The following is a 20,292-nucleotide window of genomic DNA, read 5'->3' on the forward strand; positions in this document are numbered from 1 at the left end:
AATCGTTTTAGTACTGTCGCTAATTCTTCTTCACAAAACAGATCTTCCTTCACATCTAAGGTATCACAAACTTTTTCATTTTCTTCTATATGTTTTCCTGCAACTGTATCTCAGTTTAGCACATTCACAAAATGTTCTGCCTTTCTCTCTTTAACTCTTTCCTTATCACTAAATTAAACTCTCCTCTAATTGTTTTTATAAAATAATTTGACCCATCTTCCACATTGTCAAATTTTAAGGTCTCCAGTTTAGTATTCAATTGTTCCTGAAAAGTTTATCTCAAATTCTTATCCTGGTGTCTTCTAACATCATAACTTCCCGGGCGGTAGTTACTCTTTCGAATTTCAACTTTAAATTAACCCTAGACACTACTAGATGGTGACCTTTACTTTTAACATCAATAACAGTACTCCTATATGCCCTATTATCTTGTATTGATCCTGCCAGTCTTCGGTTTACTATAACATAATCAATAAGGTGTGCTGTCTTGCCATCACGTGAATACCATGGTAACTGATAGCCATTTTATAACCAAACACCGTATTGGTTATAACTAGATTGTTATACATACAAAATTGCTACTGTATGTAGCCATTGCTGTTTTCTTTTCCTATACCAAATTTACCTAGGTTAGGATACCATCTATCCTATGTATACCGACATGGGCGTTAAAATCTAATAAAAACACCATATTTTTAACTGGGACACTGTCTATTTGCTTCTGTAACTGTAAGTAAAATTCATCGAAATCACTATCATTTCCGTCAATCGGCTCTACAGGGGCATATGCTACTATAACTGATATCCTGATCTTTTTAGTCATGAAATGAGTGATTAGCATTCACATTACTAATATCTTCCCAGCCTAAACAAGACTTAGCAGTTTCCTTATTCATGATGAGGCTTACTCCCTGTCTATGTACCCCATCCTTCCAGCCTGAGTAAATAAATTCTATATCACCTAATGTCATGCTTCTTATCTCTGGGAAATTAGTTTCTGAAAGTATTAAGTCAATTTTGAATCATCTCAATTCGTCAGTCAAAATGTTGGTACGATAGTTATATTTTAACGTCAAAACATTCCCAGTTCCAATTTCCATGTTCTTTAAATAATTCAAATTATTTTGGCTTCGGGAAAAGCAATGGTCCCATATACCAGTGCAAGACGGGGACCAGCAAATCTTCTCAATTCTACACCGAAGCGCTTAAGCCGGCTTAGAACCGGACAGCAAAAAGTCCCTGGGACCTCCAGTTTGAAGGGAGGCTTTGCGCAATGCTGGGCCTATTCTTTGTCACAACATGGTTTTCAGCACTTGGCGTCCTCTATCAACAAGATTCGAAATCCTACGCAGACAGTCTCAAGCCTATTGCCTCCTACTCATTATATACCCATGGTTACAAATATTATGCTACTACGGGGAGGCAACCCATACTTGATAAATTAGCTAGAAAGAGATTTTTCAGCCTGAAAACACCCAACAAAACAGACCAAACCCAGAAGAACTATCTATTAATCATAATCCTGTATTAATGATGTGTCGTTTACCTGAATAAAATAAACCTTTTATAAAATTAAATAGAAAAAAATAAATAGAAATTTTTCAATATATGTGGGGGCTTCCTCCTCTTAAACCCGTCTCTTTTTACGCTAAAGTTTGACTTTTTTCCCAATTCCTTAAGAAAGACTTCATAAACACTAGGGCCGTTTAATTAGAGTAAAAAGGATTGTCAAGAGGTTAGTTTAATTAGAAAGGGATTTAGGAGGATGCAGCCCCACGAATACATGGACTAAATTTTGTCTTTTTCAATGTTTTTCTTTACTTTAAGTTGAAAAAACCTATTTTTTTAAATTTAATTTCTGTTTGTTAATCAGATCATGCCACAAAATCACTCAAGGTGGTCTGAGGCACCATCCCCTATTCTCACTGTGCACCTACCACTATGTTATGTTACGACACTTTTTCATAACGGGTTATTGCAAATTAAAAAAAAGCTTGTTATTCTTATTAAATGGCCATTGTTTTTCAGGAGTTGTTCTTTAGGAATTGAGACAAAAAGTCAAAACTTTAGCGTAAAGAGCAAGTTCTTGAGGAGGAGGAAACTTCTTTCACGTGCGGAATAATTTCTGTCCGTTTAAGTTTGATGTTGCTACTTATTGTCAGTTGAAGAAACTTTCTTATAAGTTAATTTCTGATCGGTTTTACCAACACCTTGGAATCAGGCTCTCCTCACCATGAAAAATTCCTTCACCCTCGGAAAAATCCACCGTGGAAAGTTGTCTTTACGAAAAAATGCGTTCCCCCCTTTCCAGCGAAATTCCCCCAATACAATTCCATTCTAGCTGAAAATTCAACCCAGAATATTTCTTGGAGATGATCTGGGGTGAAAAATTTTTCTTAGCGCCCTTTCGTTTGAAAAAGATTTTTATTTCTGAATGTTCTTAAAATCATGCCGGTAGTCCCCCTCTCGGGAGAAAAGTTTCCCATCAAAAAGGCAGTTTAAAGGCAAAAGGCAGCAAAATGGCAAAAAGGGTGTTTCCAGCAAAGGTTTTTTTTTTTGGGGGGGGGGGGTACAGTAGCGACTTTAAAAAGGCATCAAAAAAGGGAAATCGATATCTACTCCCTTAAGATTTCTAGTCTATGCTGTTATTATGAAAGTAAAGAAAAGCATTAGACCCCAAAATGAGCAGAATTTATTCCATAGAAGAGGAGGACTGTCCCTTCCTTATCCACACCTCCACCTCAAGGTCGCAGAAACCTCGGATTGCGCTCATTGGATCAGAAATTGAGAGTTCTAGTCCTTTGCGTGGGGATGAAATTTTCTGGGGGGATCCGTGGAGGGATATTTTCAGAAGGGGAGTGGGTGTTTTCCAGGGGGTTAACGCCTGGACAAGCAAAGATAAAAAAAAGAATTTTTTTTTAAATAATAGACTGGAATCTTATTACCTGGATTTGGTTGGAGTAGCTTAACTACATTTGGTTTGCTTTTTGTGTGCGGGAGGGGGGGGGGGGCTCGATTGTTTTCGGTTTTCCTTCCAAAATGTTTTTTTAGTTTTCTTATCTCTTCTTGTATTATTCTTGTTTTTGCATTCTTCTGGTTTCGTATTGCTTTTGTTTTTATTCTTTTGTTGTATTAATATAAATGAATAAATAAATCGCAAAACGAGTACAGCTTAAATTGAATATGCAAATCCCGCTTAAAACGAACACAAATATTTTACTATTGTAGCGTAAATGAAACCGAAAAAGAACAGAAACTAAATTAACAATTATAGCAAACAAACATACAACATTTACTAATATAAATGAATAAATAAAACGAATAAAGCTTTAATTAATATGTGAATCAAGATTGAAACAAACGAAAATCAATTCAAAGAAGAGTACGGGTTCTGCCTCCTTCCCTAACTAAAAATCTAAAACCTACGGCGTCATTGGCGCTTTACTGAAAATGGCTTTTCATTACAAATATTTTCTTATGCACTTAGTACAACATTGAAAATAAAAAATGAAATTGTAGTAACATCAGATTTTGAACTGACGAGCTTTTCAGCAGTTGATATCATTATATATTAAACTTTTATTTTTAACCTTATTTCTTCCCAAAACCGTTCACGACAAATTTAGCTTCACCACAAACAAGAATTTAGCTACTGACTCCTTTCCTAACTTCAAAAATCTAAAGCCTACTGCGTCATTGGCGATTCACTGAAAGCAAATTATATTACAAATATTCTCTTTTCCAGTTGTTACAGCATTGAAATGAAAATGCATTTTAACTATTCAAATTTGACTTATTCACTTTTTTTATAAAAAGAATTTTAAATTTTCAGTTTTATTTACTCAATTGAAATTAAACCCTTAACCTCCTTATAGTATATTAAACGCTAAATGCATGTTAAATGCGTTCAATACCTTGTGGCAATTCAATGTTTCTCCTTGTGCTATAAAAACATTAGATTCAGATGCCTACTGGTAAAGAAATTTTAGCCCACTAGGCCACTGCGCGTGTGGGTGGCTCTGCCAGACAACAAGCTGAACGTAATCGATGAAATCAGGTTTCAATCAGGGTTTTTAGCCTTTTGGTAAAATAGGTTCTAACCATAACTGAATTAGCTCTTTTGTTCGAAGTTTTTAGCCAGTATAAAGAGCATAAAAGGTGATTGGTTCTTTTGTATCAAATTTTTAGCCATTAAAAAGAATGCTGAGCCTGATTGATTTTTTTTTTGTATGAAATTCTTAGACAGTAAAAAGAACGCAAAATCTGATCTGTTCTTTTGTGCGAAAGTTTTAGCCAGTAAAAAGAACGCAAAACATGATTGTTTTTTTTTGTATGAAATTTTTAGTGAGCATAAAGAGTGGAAAACCCATTCGGTTCTTTTTTATGTAATTTTTTGCAACTAAAAAGAACAAAAACTTCTAAGTCGTAGTATTTTTATATTTCTCTTAGAACTTACGGTCTAACTTTCCAACTTCCTGTTTAAATTTTCTGTTTTTTTTTTTTGGCTTTGCATTACTCTGTGGAAGAGGTTTTTCATTAGTTAAGCATAAAGACATCCTTGTAGATGTCTGTGAATAAAAATCTTGTTTGAAGAAGGTCTGAAAATTTCAAGAAATATAATATTTAATGCTACTTAATTTGTTATGCAATTGAGTTTAGAGCCATAATTTTCAAAGTACATGGTTCGATTGTTGAAAATAATCAATTCATGTAAAAAAAACAACCTACAAACATAAAACAATGATAGAACAGAAAACAGAAATACTAGTCAGTATGGAAATTTGCCAATGCATATATCAGACAGACGTATCTTATGTCTTTGATACAACAAAGATGGCTGTATCTAGGACAAGTAACTCGCATGCCAACATGCAGATGGCCCAAGATGCTTCTCCAGTGGACACCAGAAAGTTGTCCGGGAAGGGCGGAAGATGTGCTTCGAAGGACATGCGAGGGAGACAGGCATGCCATCCAATGAAGCATGATCTTTAGAGAGGAAAAACATCTCCACGAGGAGGCACTTTTATACATTTTATAGTGTTTGCATTTTGTTTTTCTCCGTTTTAAAGAGTACTAATAACGCACTGTATTTTGAGACTTATTGTGATATTTCAGGCTGCGCAAACCAACTTGATAAAGTATGTGTTGAAACAGCCATATTCAAGAGGAACTGTTTTGATAATGTTGGACTTACAAAAACAGGCAAGTGATTAGAATTTTCTTTAAAACAAAGTTTATGTCACGATATTTTTTAGCTTGGATTGCTTAAATATTGGAGTATTTTTCTGATCCGCCTAAATGCCATTTGTGGAGCCTTTGGTTAGCTTGTACAGAAACTTCAATTGTACCACAATTGACTGGCTGGGCAAAACTTATGAAATAATAGCACGACATTTCGATTAGAAATGAATAAATCCCGAGTCTATACCCTCTAACAGTGTCTGTTCAGACTCCGATACAGAATTGTGCATGCTATATTTTGAAACAGAACTTCTTAATTGACTTAAATCATTTTTAAGCCTGTTGACAGCTTAAAAAGTCATTTGTGGGCTTTTGACGCTTACATAGAAGCTTTATTTTTTAAACAAAATTGACTAACTGGGCTAAATTTATAAAACGAAAGTAGTATCCCTAGCCTACGCCCTCCGACCGTTTTTTGTCTGGCTCTGAAACAGAACTTCCGCTTTTGAACATAAACGTAGTTTAGGAATGAAAAGCTAGTGAGCACACTGTCAGAACCCCCATCTATGACTGATAGTATCCCAGAACGTTTTTCAGAGTGATTCGTAGTAAAATCGGGCATTGTCGTAGCAATATATTGTTGTTGAACGTTTTTAATATATTGTTGAACGTTTTTCAGAGTGATTCGTAGTAAAATCGGGCATTGTCGTAGCAATATATTGTTGTTGAACGTTTTTAATATATTGTTGAACGTTTTTCAGAGTGATTCGTAGTAAAATCGGGCATTGTCGTAGCAATATATTGTTGTTTTTGGTTGCGGCGGGCAAGATCTACAAAGAAATTGCGATTTGTATGATGAATAACGTAAAAACCAGAGTTTTATTATTATTATTTTTTGTCTTTTATTAACAAATGGGTTACAAAAAAAAACCACTAAATAGGAATCTTCATATAATACTAACATCAAGGTATGCATTGACACACTAGTTAATGTGCCACTATTTACCAGTCTTGCGCAGTGCTGTGTGGTTATGCATTCAAAGTATTTTGAGAAACATAAACTTTGACACTTTGAGATGCCCAAAATCAAAATCTTAACTAATACGTGATTAGAACTCATATGGAGTTCGAAATCAGGGATACAAAGTGGTGCCTTCCGCCCAGTAATGCGCTCAAAGTTTAGTCTTGTCTGTTGCTGCGTCTTATGATTGCAACTCTATTCCTCTCAGGGTTCGGCAGTCCCTTAAAATTGGCTGCTGGAAAAAAAAGACCTTAAAATACTTAGTTGGACACAAATATTTGACTTGCATGTTCATGGTTAATATTTTTGCGGTTTTGTCACTTTTTCGATAAGGAGTCTGACATTTTTCATTTAATTATTTTAATTAGCTGTTGATTATTTTCGTTGTTGGCTTACTAAATAATGATAACGAATAATGCTTTACCAGTGATTGAAGAGTGATAAGGAGAAGGGGTTTTGGTTTTAGTCGTTTGAGAGGCTGTGAATAGGTTTCTAACTTGTTGTTTGGTTAAACAGTAGTTTATAAGTAATTTAATTGAATTGATTATTTTTTTCTATTCCCGGTTAATGGACTTATGACTTCTCTGGGATTTTCTGAAATTTGTTTTTTGATGGATATTTTTATAATAATTTGATTCGAACTAACATATCATAGGTCGCGCAATAGCGCTGTCTAAGTAGAGAGATGTGGGCACAATATGTTATTTTTTTTCTTCGCCAAGGAACTTCTTGTAGAAGGAGTTGTCGTAGAAACTTCGAAGGGAGCTCAATTGATTGGAAATTGATGGTTCTAGTGCTATTTTTAAGAGTCAGAAGTGATTGGAGAGCAACCAGCCCCTTTCCCCCAACGCCTATCATTCTCCTAAATACATTCAGTCAAAATTTTGAGGAAGCAATTTTGTTCAGCATAGTTGAATGGTCCAGTAATTATGTCTTTGGGGATGTCAACCCCCTGACAGCCCTCAAGGCAAGGACTATTAGTTGTGCTAATTGCCCATTATTAATGTATAAGGTTTTTATGAAGGGATGGTCGTATAAACTTCGGAGAGGGCCCACTCGATTGAAAATCAGAAGTTGTGGTGCCCTTTTAAAAGTAAAAAGTGATCGGAAAGCCACTAGCCCCTCCTCCCCATGCCTTCTTTTCCTCAATTGCATTCGATCGAATTTTTTAGATAGCCCTTTTGTTCAAAATAGTCCATATATCGTATAACAATGCCTCTAGGGTTGGCACAAACCCCCAGAGCCTGGGAGCAATGTTTTAAGGTATGCCCCATGGGCGTATAAGAGATTTTGGAAGGGATAATCGTATAAACTTTGAAGGAGTCTCATTTGATTTTAAATTGAAAGTTTTAGTTCCCGTTTTTAAGAGTCGAAAATGATCGGAGGGCAACTACTGCCCCCCCACGCCCCTCTTTCCCAAAATGTATATGATGAAAATTTTGAGAAATTTCCGCTTTGTCCAATGTTTCAAAGATCATATAACAGTGTCTTTGTTATATGACAATGGTATTAAGTTGAAACTTTCAGCGTTTGTTGAGGAGGATGCTGAAGAAAATCAACGATGCTATGTTCATCGTCATAGAAACTTTTAAAAAAGTGTCATAGAAACTTTTAAAGAGCCAATTCGATTGCAGCCCTCCTTCCAAGTCCATTAATTTCCAAACTCATCCAGTCGAAATTTTGAGATAGCCATTTTTTCAGCATAGTTGAACTGTCCAGTAACTATGTCTCTAGGGATTTCGGGTTTGTCAACCATTCTCAGTTATGCAATTTGCCCATTATGCTTTGAAACTAAATGTTGCTTTATAAGTAAATCAAAAGGTACTGTGTGTATGCTGGTTGCCAATAAAACCTCTCAGCAATATCCCAAGAATGGAATTTTTGCTAAATGGCTTTCTCTTAGTTTTGATTGGACGATTTTAACGATTTTAAAAATTATACGTAACTTGCGAATTAACTTATGTAATGAACTTCTATAATCGTATATTTTTATTACGTATATGAGGAGGTTTGCCCCCTCGTTAATGCCTCGGCCTTTACACTAAAGCTTAAATTTTCTCCCAATTCTTTAAGAATGACCCCTGAATCACAAAGGCCGTTGAATAAACAGTTGAAATTGCTAAAAATACTTTAGCGTAAAGAGCGAGGTATTTAGGAGGAGATGAACCCCTCATATGCGTAATATTTTCTGTTCGTTTTAATTTTTTGTTGCTGCTCCTTACTTTCAGCTGAAAAAATTTCTCGTATTTTTTTTCACTGTTTTTTGTTTTAAATAATGCTAGAAAATCCTGCGCCCCCTACATGGAAATTCTCTTCCTCCATGACAAATTTCTCCATGGAAAGATCCTCCCGCGTAACCCCACAACCAAAAAAATCCCCTTGAAAAAGTCTGTACACTTCCCAATAACCATTAGTATATGTAAACACTGGTCAAAGTTCGTAACTTGCAGCCCCTCCCCCGGGGACTGTGAGGGAGTAAATCGTCCCAAAAGAATATAGTTGTTAGGTTTTTTGACTATGCTGAACTAAATGGCTATCTCAAAATTTCGATCCGGTGACTTTGGGGGAAAATGAGCGTGGTAGGGGCCTAGGTGTCCTCCAATTTTTTTGGTCACTTAAAAAGGACACTAGAACTTTTAATTTCCGTTAGAATGAGCCCTCTCCAAACATTCTAGGACCACTGGGTCGATACGATCATCCCTGAGAAAAAAAACAAACAAATAAACACGCATCCGTGATCTTTTAGGACTTTTAGGGGGTGTTTCCCCTATTTTCTAAAATAAGGCAAATTTTCTCAGGCTCGTAACTTTTGATTGGTAAGACTAACCTTGATGAAACCTGTATATTTAAAATCAGCATTAAAGTGCGATTCTTTTGATGTAACTATTGATATCAAAATTCCGTTACTATTGAACATGGTCGCTCCTTACTACAGTCCGGTACCACGAACTGTTTGATTGCTGTGTTGGTTATTTAGTCTGAGGTAATCAAACAGTTCGTGGTAACGAACTGTAGAAAGGAGTGACCCGGCTCAAAAGTAACCGAAACTCTAAAAAAACGGAATTCTGACACCAATAGTTACATCAAAAGAATCGTACTTTTATGCTGATTTTAAATATAAGTTTCATCAACTTTAGTCTTACCCATCAAAAATTGTAAGCCTGAGAAAATGTGCCTCATTTTAAGGGGGAAACACCCCCTATAGAATGTTAACGAAAATCACACCCATTAGATTCAGCGTATTAGGGAGCCCTACTGTACAAGTTTTTCAAGCTCGTATCTACAAAAATGTTGTATTTTTTGCCAGAAGACAGATCACAGATACGTGTTTTTTTCCCCGTAATAATGAGCCCTCTCGCGACATTCTAGGATCACTGGGTTGATACGATCATCCGTGGAAAAAAACACACAAATAAACACGCACCCGTCGTCGGTCTTCTGGCAAAAAATACGAAATTCCACATTTTTGTAGATAAGAGCTTGAAACTTCTACAGTAGGGTTCTCTGATACGCTGAATTAGATGATGTGATTTTCGTTAAGATTTTATGACTTTTAGGGGCTGTTTTCCCCGACTTTCCAAAATAAGGCAAATTTTCTTAGGCTAGTAACTTGTGATGGGTAAGACTAAATATGATGAAACTTATGTGTTTAAAAACAGCATTAAAATTCGTTTCCCCTGATGTAACTATTGGCATCAAAATCTGTTTTTAAGAGTTTCGTTTACTATTGAGCCGGGTCGCTCCTTTCTACACTTCGTTACCACGAATTGTTTGATTTCAGTTACTATGTAATAGAGTTCGTTCTTTATTATAAAACTTTTCAGAAGAGGCTTGTGTTATCTTAACTTTTAGTTACTATGTTCCGAGGTTTGTTCTTTACTAGGTGTCAGCTATATGTGATGAAACTTACATAGTCCCCATCTATAATGAACCACATCGATCCTCTTTGCAAATAACTATATTTGCAAATAATTTATTATGAACTATATCGATCCTTTATGTAAATAACTGTACAAGTCTATACTATAGCTGAGTTACTGAAAGATGTTAGTATAGACAAGAGTTCATTCTTCATTATAAAAAAACCTTTTATTAATGACTACTACATGAGATCCTCTTGACTAACACAATTTATAATGAACTATATCGATCCTTTATGTAGTTAAATAAAAAAGACAAGTTTTTTTAAATGAAAGTAAGGAGCGACATTAAAACTTAAAACGAACAGAAATTACTCCGTATATGGAAGGGGTTTTCCTCCTCAACGCCTTGCTCTTTACGCTAAAGTTTGACTCTTTCTCTTAACTCCACTTCTTAAAACAGTAAAAAACTTTAGCGTAAAGAGCGGGGCGTTGAGGAGGAAAAGCCCCTTTCACATACGGACTAATTTCTGTTCGTTTTAAGTTTTAATGTCGCTCCTTACTTTCATTTAAAAAAAAACTTGTTTTTTTATTTAATTTCTGGATGTTTTTTAATTAATTTATGTTTTGATCTTGGCTCTCCGCACATAAATAATGAAAACGAAATTTGCATATTAATTTTTTTTGGCTAAATGGCTTTCTCATAGTTTTAATCGGAAGATTTTGAGAAAAAAGGAGAGAGGAAGGAAGCCTAGTTGCCCTCCAATTTTTTGATAACTTAAAAAAGCGACTAGAACTTTTAATTTTTTTACGAGCATGTTCATTAGTAAAAATATACGTAATTTACGAATTAATTTACATAACGAACTACTACATAGTAGTACAACGTATGTTTTTATTGCGTACATGAGGGAGTTCACCCCTCGTCGATACCTCGCTCTTCAAACTAAAGCTTAAATTCTGTCCCAATTCTTTAAGAATGACCCTTGAATCACAAAGGCCGTAGAATAAATAGTTGAAATTACTAAAAATACTTTAGCGTAAAGAGCGAGATATTAAGAGGAGGTAAACCCCTCATATGCGCAATAATTTCTGCTCGTTTTAAGTTTTAATGCTAAAACTTTTCATATTTATTTTTTCATTGTTTTTTTAAATAATGCTAAAAAATCCTGCGCCCCCTTCATTGAAAGTCTCTTCCCCCATAAGAAGTTTTTCATGGAAAGATACTCCCACGTAACCCCCCCCCCCCCACTTCAACTCTCAAACTAAAAAAATCCCCCTGAAAACGCTCGTACACTTCCCAGTAACCATTACTATATGTAAACACAGGTCAAAGTTTGTAACTTGCAACCCCTCCCACGGGGACTGCGGGGAAGTAAGTCGTCCCTAAAGACATAGTTATTAGGTTTTTCGACAATGACGAATAAAATGGCTATCTCAGAATTTTGATCCGATGACTTTGGGGAAAAAATAAGCGTGGGAGGGGGCCTAGGTGATCTCCAATTTTTTGGTCACTTAAGAAGGGCAGTAGAACTTTTAATTTCCGTTAGAATGAGCCCTCTTGCGACATTCTAGGACCACTGGGTCGATACGATGACCCCTGGAAAAAAAAACAACAACAAAAAAAAATAAATAAACACGCATCTGTGATTTGTCTTCTGGCAAAAAATGCGAAATTCCACTTTTTTGTAGATAGGAGCTTGAAAGTTCTACAATAAGGTTCTCTGATACGCTGAATCTGATGGTGTGATTTTCATTAAGATTGTATGACTTTTAGGGGGTGTTTTCCCCTATTTTCTAAAATGAGGCAAATTTTTTCAGGCTCGTAACTTTTGATAGGTAAGACTAATCTTGATGAAAGTTATATATTTAAAATCAGCATTAAAATGAGATTTTTTTTTATGTAGCTACTGGTATCAATATTCCATTTTTAGAGTTTCGGTTACTACGAACTGTTTGATCGAAGTCACTTTAAGCTACGAAATTTTTTTATCCAAGTTTCGTCATGTTAAATTAGCTGTAACTAACGGGATTGCTATATAATGGAAGGGTATTTTTCTGGGCATCAATTTACAAGATTCACCAATCTGGGTAGTTCGAACTATGTCTGTGCACTGTCAGTAAGTACTCCTCTTTTCAGCATAAGCAGCGTACACAAGAAAGGTCCCAGATTTTGGAACAGCAAATGGTCGAAATACTTATTGAGACAATGGAAGAATATGAAAAAAATGGAGCGTCTCACCATGGGGTCTCAAATGTTGATGAAAATGGAACTCCCAGCCAAGAAGAGCTTGGTGTTACCCATTGGATGTGGCACCATCTGTCAAGTCAAACAATATATTTTGTTCTTTTCCAATTTGCGTCGTTTCCTCACCTTGTTCATTCTTTGCATGAAAAGGTATGGTTTTATTCAGCCACGTCTACATGATTTTTTTTTTATAGGGGAGGTGGATATAACTTCAGAAAAGAGGCAAAAATAACAAAATTTAATGATAAAACTAGGAAGTAGAAGGAAAAATGTTAAATTTGGCAGGAGGATCTCAGGTCCAAAGGCTCTCCCCACCTCCTCTGCGCATATTTCGACCTTACTATTATGAAGCTATGAAGCTGTCTATCATGAGCTATCATGATAGCTGTCATGAATATATCATGAAGCTGTCTCTTGTGAATAATTTTCGTTACACATGTCTTCTTTTCTTAATAGTTCCAGTCGTTTCGATGCCTTTTCATATTTGAAAAAAAAAAAACTAATGCTCATAATATACGGCGAATGGATAAAATTCGCCAGAAGAACTCTTAAGAGCACATTCAACATTTTTGAAAAAGTTGACAAGATTTAATTTGGATATACTACGTGACTTAGTAAGTTTGAATCTATTCAGTAATACGATTGAGTAATGAGGAGTTGAGAGAATAAAAACGGAGCCAGGTCAGTTGAAAAGTGAATAAGTAAAAGTTTGAAATATTCGTGTCATTTTTTAGAAAGCGTAAAATCCACCCTTTGGTTTTGGGAAAAACAAGATTGTGTTTGAAGTAACGCTACTTAAAAAGGAGCCACAGTGGTTACTTAGATGATTTCTAAGATAAATGTTGTATATGATCCAAAACCAAATTTACGTTCGACTCAGATTCAGAGAGCTGACTGTTTGTAAAATTTAGGAGAAAGTTGGGGTGTTTGACAAATTTAGTTTTGATTGTTTTTTCCCTACGAAACGGTGAAAATTGTCTCCCGGATTTTCAAAAGGACTAGGGCATCTATAAAGAGATATATAGAGGATCCCTAGTAGTTTTTCTACCAGCAATCTAAACTCCTAAACTGATAATTATTTCTTTCTTAAACGTTCTCAGTGGGTCACACACTGTATTTCTATGTTGAAATCTCAAAAGACCTCAAATCTATCCCGATAAAGAAACAACTTAGCTCTGAAGAGGAAAGGAGACAACCGAAGATTAAGATAAGCCCCCTTGTTTAATGGCTGAATTGTACTCCTACGTGACAGTGAAGTATCGAACTGCCGGGTTTTATAGTGAGTTGAGTTGAGATACCTGGAACTATCCGTAGATAATTAGAAAACGTCTAGCAATTCCTCCTGTGTCGTTCGAAGCGCCCACGCTTCAGAACCATACTTAACCAATGTCATCTCTTTAGCTTCCAATATTGCTGACTTATCTTCCTATTCTTTTACACTTTCTTCAACATAAAAATAGCGACAAAGATTACACATCCTTTCCATATCAAACAAACACAAAGTAGAAACAATAGGGAACTTTTTTTCCAAGACAGTGGAATTCAATTCAGTAGATATTTCGCCCTTATGTCCAAGGGCCGTCTTCAGCACACCACCAGATATATATATATATATATATATATATATATATATATATATATATATATATATATATATATATATATATATATATATATATATATATATATATATATATATATATAAACTTAAATTAAAATCTGAGAATTAAAACTAATAATGTTTTTAAAAACTTTTTAAAACAGCCCTAGCATCCTTTCTTCAACTAAGTTATACCAGGACGTTGAAGTAAGGATGCTAGGGCTGTTTTAAAATGTTTTTAAAACATTATTAGTTTTAATTCTCAGATTTTAATGTAAGTTGGTGTGGAGATTAATGATCAGATTAATGTAAATGGTGGATCCTTCGCAGGATCCACCATTTTACTAATAATGTTAACATTGTTATTGTTAAAGTATTATTAACAATAATACTATTTGTATTAATATTCTTCTCAGCAGTGATAAACATAGAAACATATTACCACCAATCATGATGATAAAAATAAAACCTAAGTACAAGATCAAAAACCACAGATAGATTAAAACCACCTATGGTAGGTAGAAATATGTTTTGAGCATAAATAAACAAAACCAAAAAACTTTCAATAAACAACAAAACAAAACAAATTCAATTATTATACGTGATTATTATGCCTTATTATACGTCAGTGTTTAATAAGTGCTAGTCCATTTTGTGTTTTATATACTTGATGTTTTTACATTTTTTCTTTATTGTATACATTCTAATTCTGTGTTTTAATTATAAATCTGTATTTTATTTATGCATATATATATATATATATATATATATATATATATATATATATATATATATATATATATATATATATATATATATATATATATATATATATATATATATATATATATATTGATGTGTTGCAGAGCGCCATCTATTTGGAATTTCGGCTTGACTGCAACAGCTTGAATCAGTAAAATGACTCTGATTCTAACAAATTCAAGAGGATAATAAAAACGCATTGGGTTATAGTTTGTAATTATAGGCACTTTAAGACATCTCTGTCCATTGTTTAAAAGGTATGACTTTTATGATGTTTTGATGTTATTTTCTTTTCGTATTTATATTTTCATTGCTGGAGGATGTTCTTTTGGAGCCTAAATTATATTTTGGACTCATCTCTTTCCCTCTATTTTTCCAATTGGTTTTTCTTTTTGATTATTTCACCGTGTCAATCTGTTACAGAATTCTTATCTACTGAACCTACTTCGTTGGACGAGACGCGCCTCTGGGTAAGCAAGTGGATTTTCTTTCAAAATAAATACTCCACATATCAATGAATTAGTCATATTTTCAAGTTTTTTTTTCTTACTATTTCAGCTAATGGAGAAGAACTTAAGAAAAGGAAGGGACCATTTAATGTGGGTTCTACTCCAGTTTGTGTCAGGTTCAATCCAAAAGAATCCTGTAAGTTTTTCCTTTTTCTTAGTTAGACTTGCGTATTTAGATATTGAAGATAAATTCTTAAACCGCATTGACCTGCCATAACATAAAGAATGAAATCGATTAAAAATAGGGGTTTTAAAGGCCAAACGAAAATACTGAAGAAAACACAGAAAGCGAATATTTCGAGAGAACAGCAGCCTCTCTTCAGCGCGAACAAAATAATATGATCAAGGAAAAAACAAAAACCAAAAAACAAGCGCGGAAAGTACAAAAAACAATGAAAAAAAAAGCCAAAAAATAAATAAAATTCAGTAAAAGACTAAAAATTAAAAGAACTAAAATCAAATACCTAACGAACAATAAAGTGAGTTATTCGCCAAAATCCGCGATTTGCACAAAATCCAAACAAATTCGAACTGCCAACGACGGATACTAACGAACAACTCTCGAAATATTCGCTTTCTGTGTTTTCTTCAGTATTTTCATTTGGCCTTTAAAAACCCCATTTTTGATCTTTTTCTTTCTGTATGTTAGATATTGACTTTTTTTTACTTATGGTGGCTTTGCTTATTTAGATTTTGTTTTATGATAAATGAATATCTTATAACCTTATTATATTAAAACACTTATTTCGTCAGGGGACTGAATTCTCTCCGATAAATACTGTAAAAGAACAATTATACTTAGGTACAAATCACGTACTATGTTTAGGGATGTGGCTCTACGCTGCTTTAATGAGCCTACTATAATAACTTGAGTGAGACAGACTGGTGCAATGAGGAGCAAAACTATTGGTTAATAGTCTAACTAAATTTTAAATTTTCATTAATAACTTTCATTAATTAACTAAATCTTCATTAATAGCCTTCGCCCTGAAACCGGAATAGCATGACTCGATTTTATTATAGCTAGTGTCAAGAGTGTTTCTGTCTCTGTTCTTACTTGCTTACTGTGTTTTTTGTTGAATTACTTTTAATTATTATGTTTTTGCTGGTGTTTCACGCGAAATTGTGATTTTCTGAAAAACCGCAATTAGCGAAAGCAAACACGTTGGTTCTTTTCTTTCTTGACCTCCGATAGGCTATAAATAAAAGACAAGCTCGTATAAACAATAGTTTTATTACCAAAAAACTGATACACTCAGGGCTACTTTTCGATATAATCACTGAAAAGAGTGAGATATTTATCATATCTCATATCAGTGACTCACTATCATATCAGTGAGATATGATATTTATCATATCTATGGATAAACTTTTCATTTTCAATAGCCTCTTCAAAGAGTGTTGCCGCCAATGAATTCAAATGATTCTTGACGTTGATTTGAAAGTCCTGACTGGTTTGAAAGCGCTTACCTCCAAGCCACATCTTCAGTTCAGGAAAAAGATAAAAGTTGCTGGCTGAAAGTTGCGCTGAGTTGCACCAGCAGTGTGTGGAAGAGCATTGTCTTGGATCAGAACAACCGCAGCAGTCAACTTTATCCTTCGTTTGTTTTAATAGCTCTGCACAAACGATGTGACATTTTACAATAGACAGTTGCACTGATTTTACAGCTGTGCAGCAACTGATTGTGCATCTGTGTTTTTTTTATCCGTGCTTTGAAAAAGGATGTATTTTCGTTCTGTATCTATATTTTAAAAAAGGACTGTGAATCAATTGGACAATTGTTTGCTTTGAAAAAAGAATATTATCTGAGTTAATTGGAAGTGGGCCAAGACATCTAGGCTGATTTGGATATACTAAATGAGGCCGGGAGATAAGTTGGGTTTGTATTGTTTCGCATCGTCATTGCTTAAGATGTTTTAAAATTTAAGCAGTTTCAGCTTTAGAAACCATGCCTGGAGAGAATGAAGACAATCTGCATATTCTCCAGTGTTGGATTTTATACAGCGAAATATTGTGCAGGGAATTGATGAGTTTTTAATGGTGATCCTATTGTCAAAAAATTTAAGAGAGAAAACAACGGGGGTTAATTTAAATAAAGCAGTGGAGCAAAAGAAGAAAAAACAACAAAACTTTATAAAATATCCATATTCGGATTTTTTTATTATTCAATTATTTTTTTGTGCTTTGTTCCACTGCTTTATTTAAATTAAACCCTTTTTTCTTTTAAGTTTTTTCGAAAATGGAAAAGCAGTGTGGTCTGAGGTATTATTTGTCGTATCGTCAAAGCTAAGATATGGCCGATATCCAATTTTTATCCTGACGTTTTGTTTCGGAAATGAATAGGATTGAAATCTTTGTTAACCCATCTAAACCCTATAATAGAGTGGTTCAAGATAAGTGATACAGATGAATTTTTTATTCCAGTTTTGTTATTTTGAGCCCCAGTGAAGTTCCTTCCCTTCTGGCTATGGCTTATTCAGCTCTATTTTCGAGGGTTGGTGAGCAACATCTTAAACTAAACATTTTCCAACTAGTCTGCGCCTTCTTGTATTCATTTCCTACCTCTATCGTGTGGCGTAGGTAAGGCCTCGAAACCAACCAAAACGCCCTCTACCGTCTTCCTTTCCAAATTACCACAAAATATTTAAGATGCTTAAAGTCCCAAGGAACTTATCGACCAGCTAAATTGAATTTTTAGTTTTCGGCTAATGGTTGAAAAACTTTGTCAACATTGAAAAATATATAGCGTCCGATTTCTGTGAATCTTTCAAGTTGCTTGCTCCTGGTGCTGGCACAAAAATTGTGAAACAATATTATCCTAAAATTTTGAAAGATACCCCGGTGCTGGCACAAAAATTTGTGTGGCATGTTCTTAGTAAATGTAGCTGTCAGGTTGAAAATTGCGCTCCCTGTGCAGGCAACCACTCTTCTTGGAAAGGTACGCCCTGCACTAACAGCCCAAAGTGTCCAAATTTTGGAGGTTCTCACACTTCGTATGATTTAACCTGGCCAGAACTCAAGTCTCGCATTTCTGCCAGTATGGAAAAATGATGTTAAATCGTTGTTGTTATTACAAGATAACGGGATGTGTCGAAAAGAGTTTGTCATTGATGAACTTTCAAGCAGCAATGACGTTGTTTTCAACAAGTGCTATACGGTTTACATTCGGTTATTCTCAAATGAAGTATTTTCTTATATATAACACCATTGCCATATCGTAGTGACGAGAATACTCTGGCCATAACACCGAGCGATTTAGTTCTTATTAATGTTTGCTTTCTTTGCGACCGTAAATCGGTTCAGCCACTACATGAATTTTTTTTAAACTTGTAGTCCCTTGAAAAAAGTTGTAGTAACAGCATTCTCCTTCAGTTATCTTTTTATCGTCGTTGAAGATTTTGATGTAGATTTGTTTAGTTCAAAGCTTAGATTGGATGTGATTTTTCAGCTAGTTGAATTAATTCATCAATTTACTTACATCCGATCAAAGCCAAAGCAACATAGACCAGTTTATTTGTTCTCCAAATTTATTTATTTTGAGTGTTATTGTGCATGATTTTGATTGTGATATTGACCACCAACCTATTTATTTTACTTTTGACACTCATATATACTCAGATAGGCCTACTTTAAGGGGGGGAGGATTGGAGATGGTTTGATATTTTTAATTCGAACGAAAATTTTTGGGCTGTCTATGTTGTTACTCTTACGTCTCTTCTCTATTCAATAAATGCTCTGTTTTAGCCACTTCAGGTTGGAAGAAAACTCTTACAAAATAAGAATTTTCTAAATATTTATTATCTTGATATTTTGTCTTGTCTTAAGGAAGTTGAAATGGTGGGTGTTCCCAAGGAATGGAGTTACAAATTTAATGCGGGAAAGCCAGAATGGTCATGGGACCCGGATTTTAAGTCGGTGAAGAATAAAGCCAACAAATTTTGGCTTTGAATTTGCGTTTGTTGCGGGTGGCCACTTACGGCCGTAGTATTCCAGCTAAAAAAAAAATAATAAAAAATCAGAGCATAAACTTAGCAACGATATGCGAAGTCTAAAGTTTGGAAGTCCCCATCAAGTAACTTGGACTGGAGAGATGCCGTTAATTGCGATAAAATTGGTGATACATTTTCGACCATTAGCTCAATTAGCCCTGCTGCTTGGTATAAATACTATAACGCGTCCTTTAACTCAGGTAACCGTTATGTCTATGCTATTTTTATTGAAGCTTCTTAATTTTGTGCTTCTTTTGTCTCTGCATGAGAACCATGCCCTACCTTTTCATTCGTCTTCCGTAGAAGAAGCTGTAAAGACGCCTCTGTTTACCGACTATAAAGGGCATAAGGGCTATACATTTGAAGGTTGATTGCCCTGCTTTCATCTAATATTTATAACTGTTATTTCAGATGTGCTTGCGTGTCTCTATAGGGCTAGAAAGTTGGTTTTTGCGGAGCCATTACGTCAATCCTGAAAAAAAGAAAATATTCCTGATTGATTGCACCCCTTGCAAATGTTTCCTTCCCATGTATTAACTATTCTGTGTATTTCGTTGAAAACGATATTAATTTTTCTGCTGGGGTAGGTTATCGTCAGGCTCATGTTATTCTGACTGATTTACTTACTGCAATTACTACGAAGGGATTTGACCTACAGTTGTCTGCACTGGATCTTACCAAGGCGTTTGACGCATTTCCCCCCTTTTGCTTATGGCATTAATGTTTCAATAGTTTGTCTTCTTAGATATTGATATTAATTTTTTTTACGGATTAAAATAGATAGGAAGGTTTAAGAAAGTAAAGTTCAAGTGCGGCAAGGGTGCGGCAAGGAGCTGTTCTTCCTCCTCTGTTTTTTAAATGTAGTATTTCGCCTGTCCTTTCTTTTACCCCTCCTACTTGTGTTTTTGATTTAATAAATTTTTGATCTTTCTTATGCAGAAGATATACTTTTGATTAGCTGAACTAAAAGGGGCTGTTACAATTGTTGCCTCCAGATGTCGAGAGATATGACTGTTTCTTAACCTATCAAATTGCCATTATCTTTTGTTTAGTATTAGTAATGCGACCCCCCCCCCCCTGATTTACGAATCGTTCTCTGCACTGTCCGTTTCTCCTTTTTG

At 34.8% G+C, this 20,292-nt stretch overlaps 1 protein-coding gene across 1 annotated transcript in view; it reads left to right on the plus strand.

The window, feature by feature from the left end:
* The window catches only part of LOC136036693 (mediator of RNA polymerase II transcription subunit 23-like), a 120,880-nt gene that overhangs the window by 18,560 nt on the left and 82,028 nt on the right, over positions 1-20,292 (plus strand). The window contains exons 6-8 of the mRNA XM_065719007.1: positions 5,116-5,202; positions 12,203-12,460; positions 15,231-15,317. Coding sequence (XP_065575079.1) covers positions 5,116-5,202; positions 12,203-12,460; positions 15,231-15,317 — 432 coding nt within the window. The remainder of the gene's footprint in view (positions 1-5,115; positions 5,203-12,202; positions 12,461-15,230; positions 15,318-20,292) is intronic.

The sequence above is a fragment of the Artemia franciscana genome, chromosome 15 (assembly GCF_032884065.1).
Source record: "Artemia franciscana chromosome 15, ASM3288406v1, whole genome shotgun sequence".
Taxonomy (NCBI): domain Eukaryota; kingdom Metazoa; phylum Arthropoda; class Branchiopoda; order Anostraca; family Artemiidae; genus Artemia; species Artemia franciscana.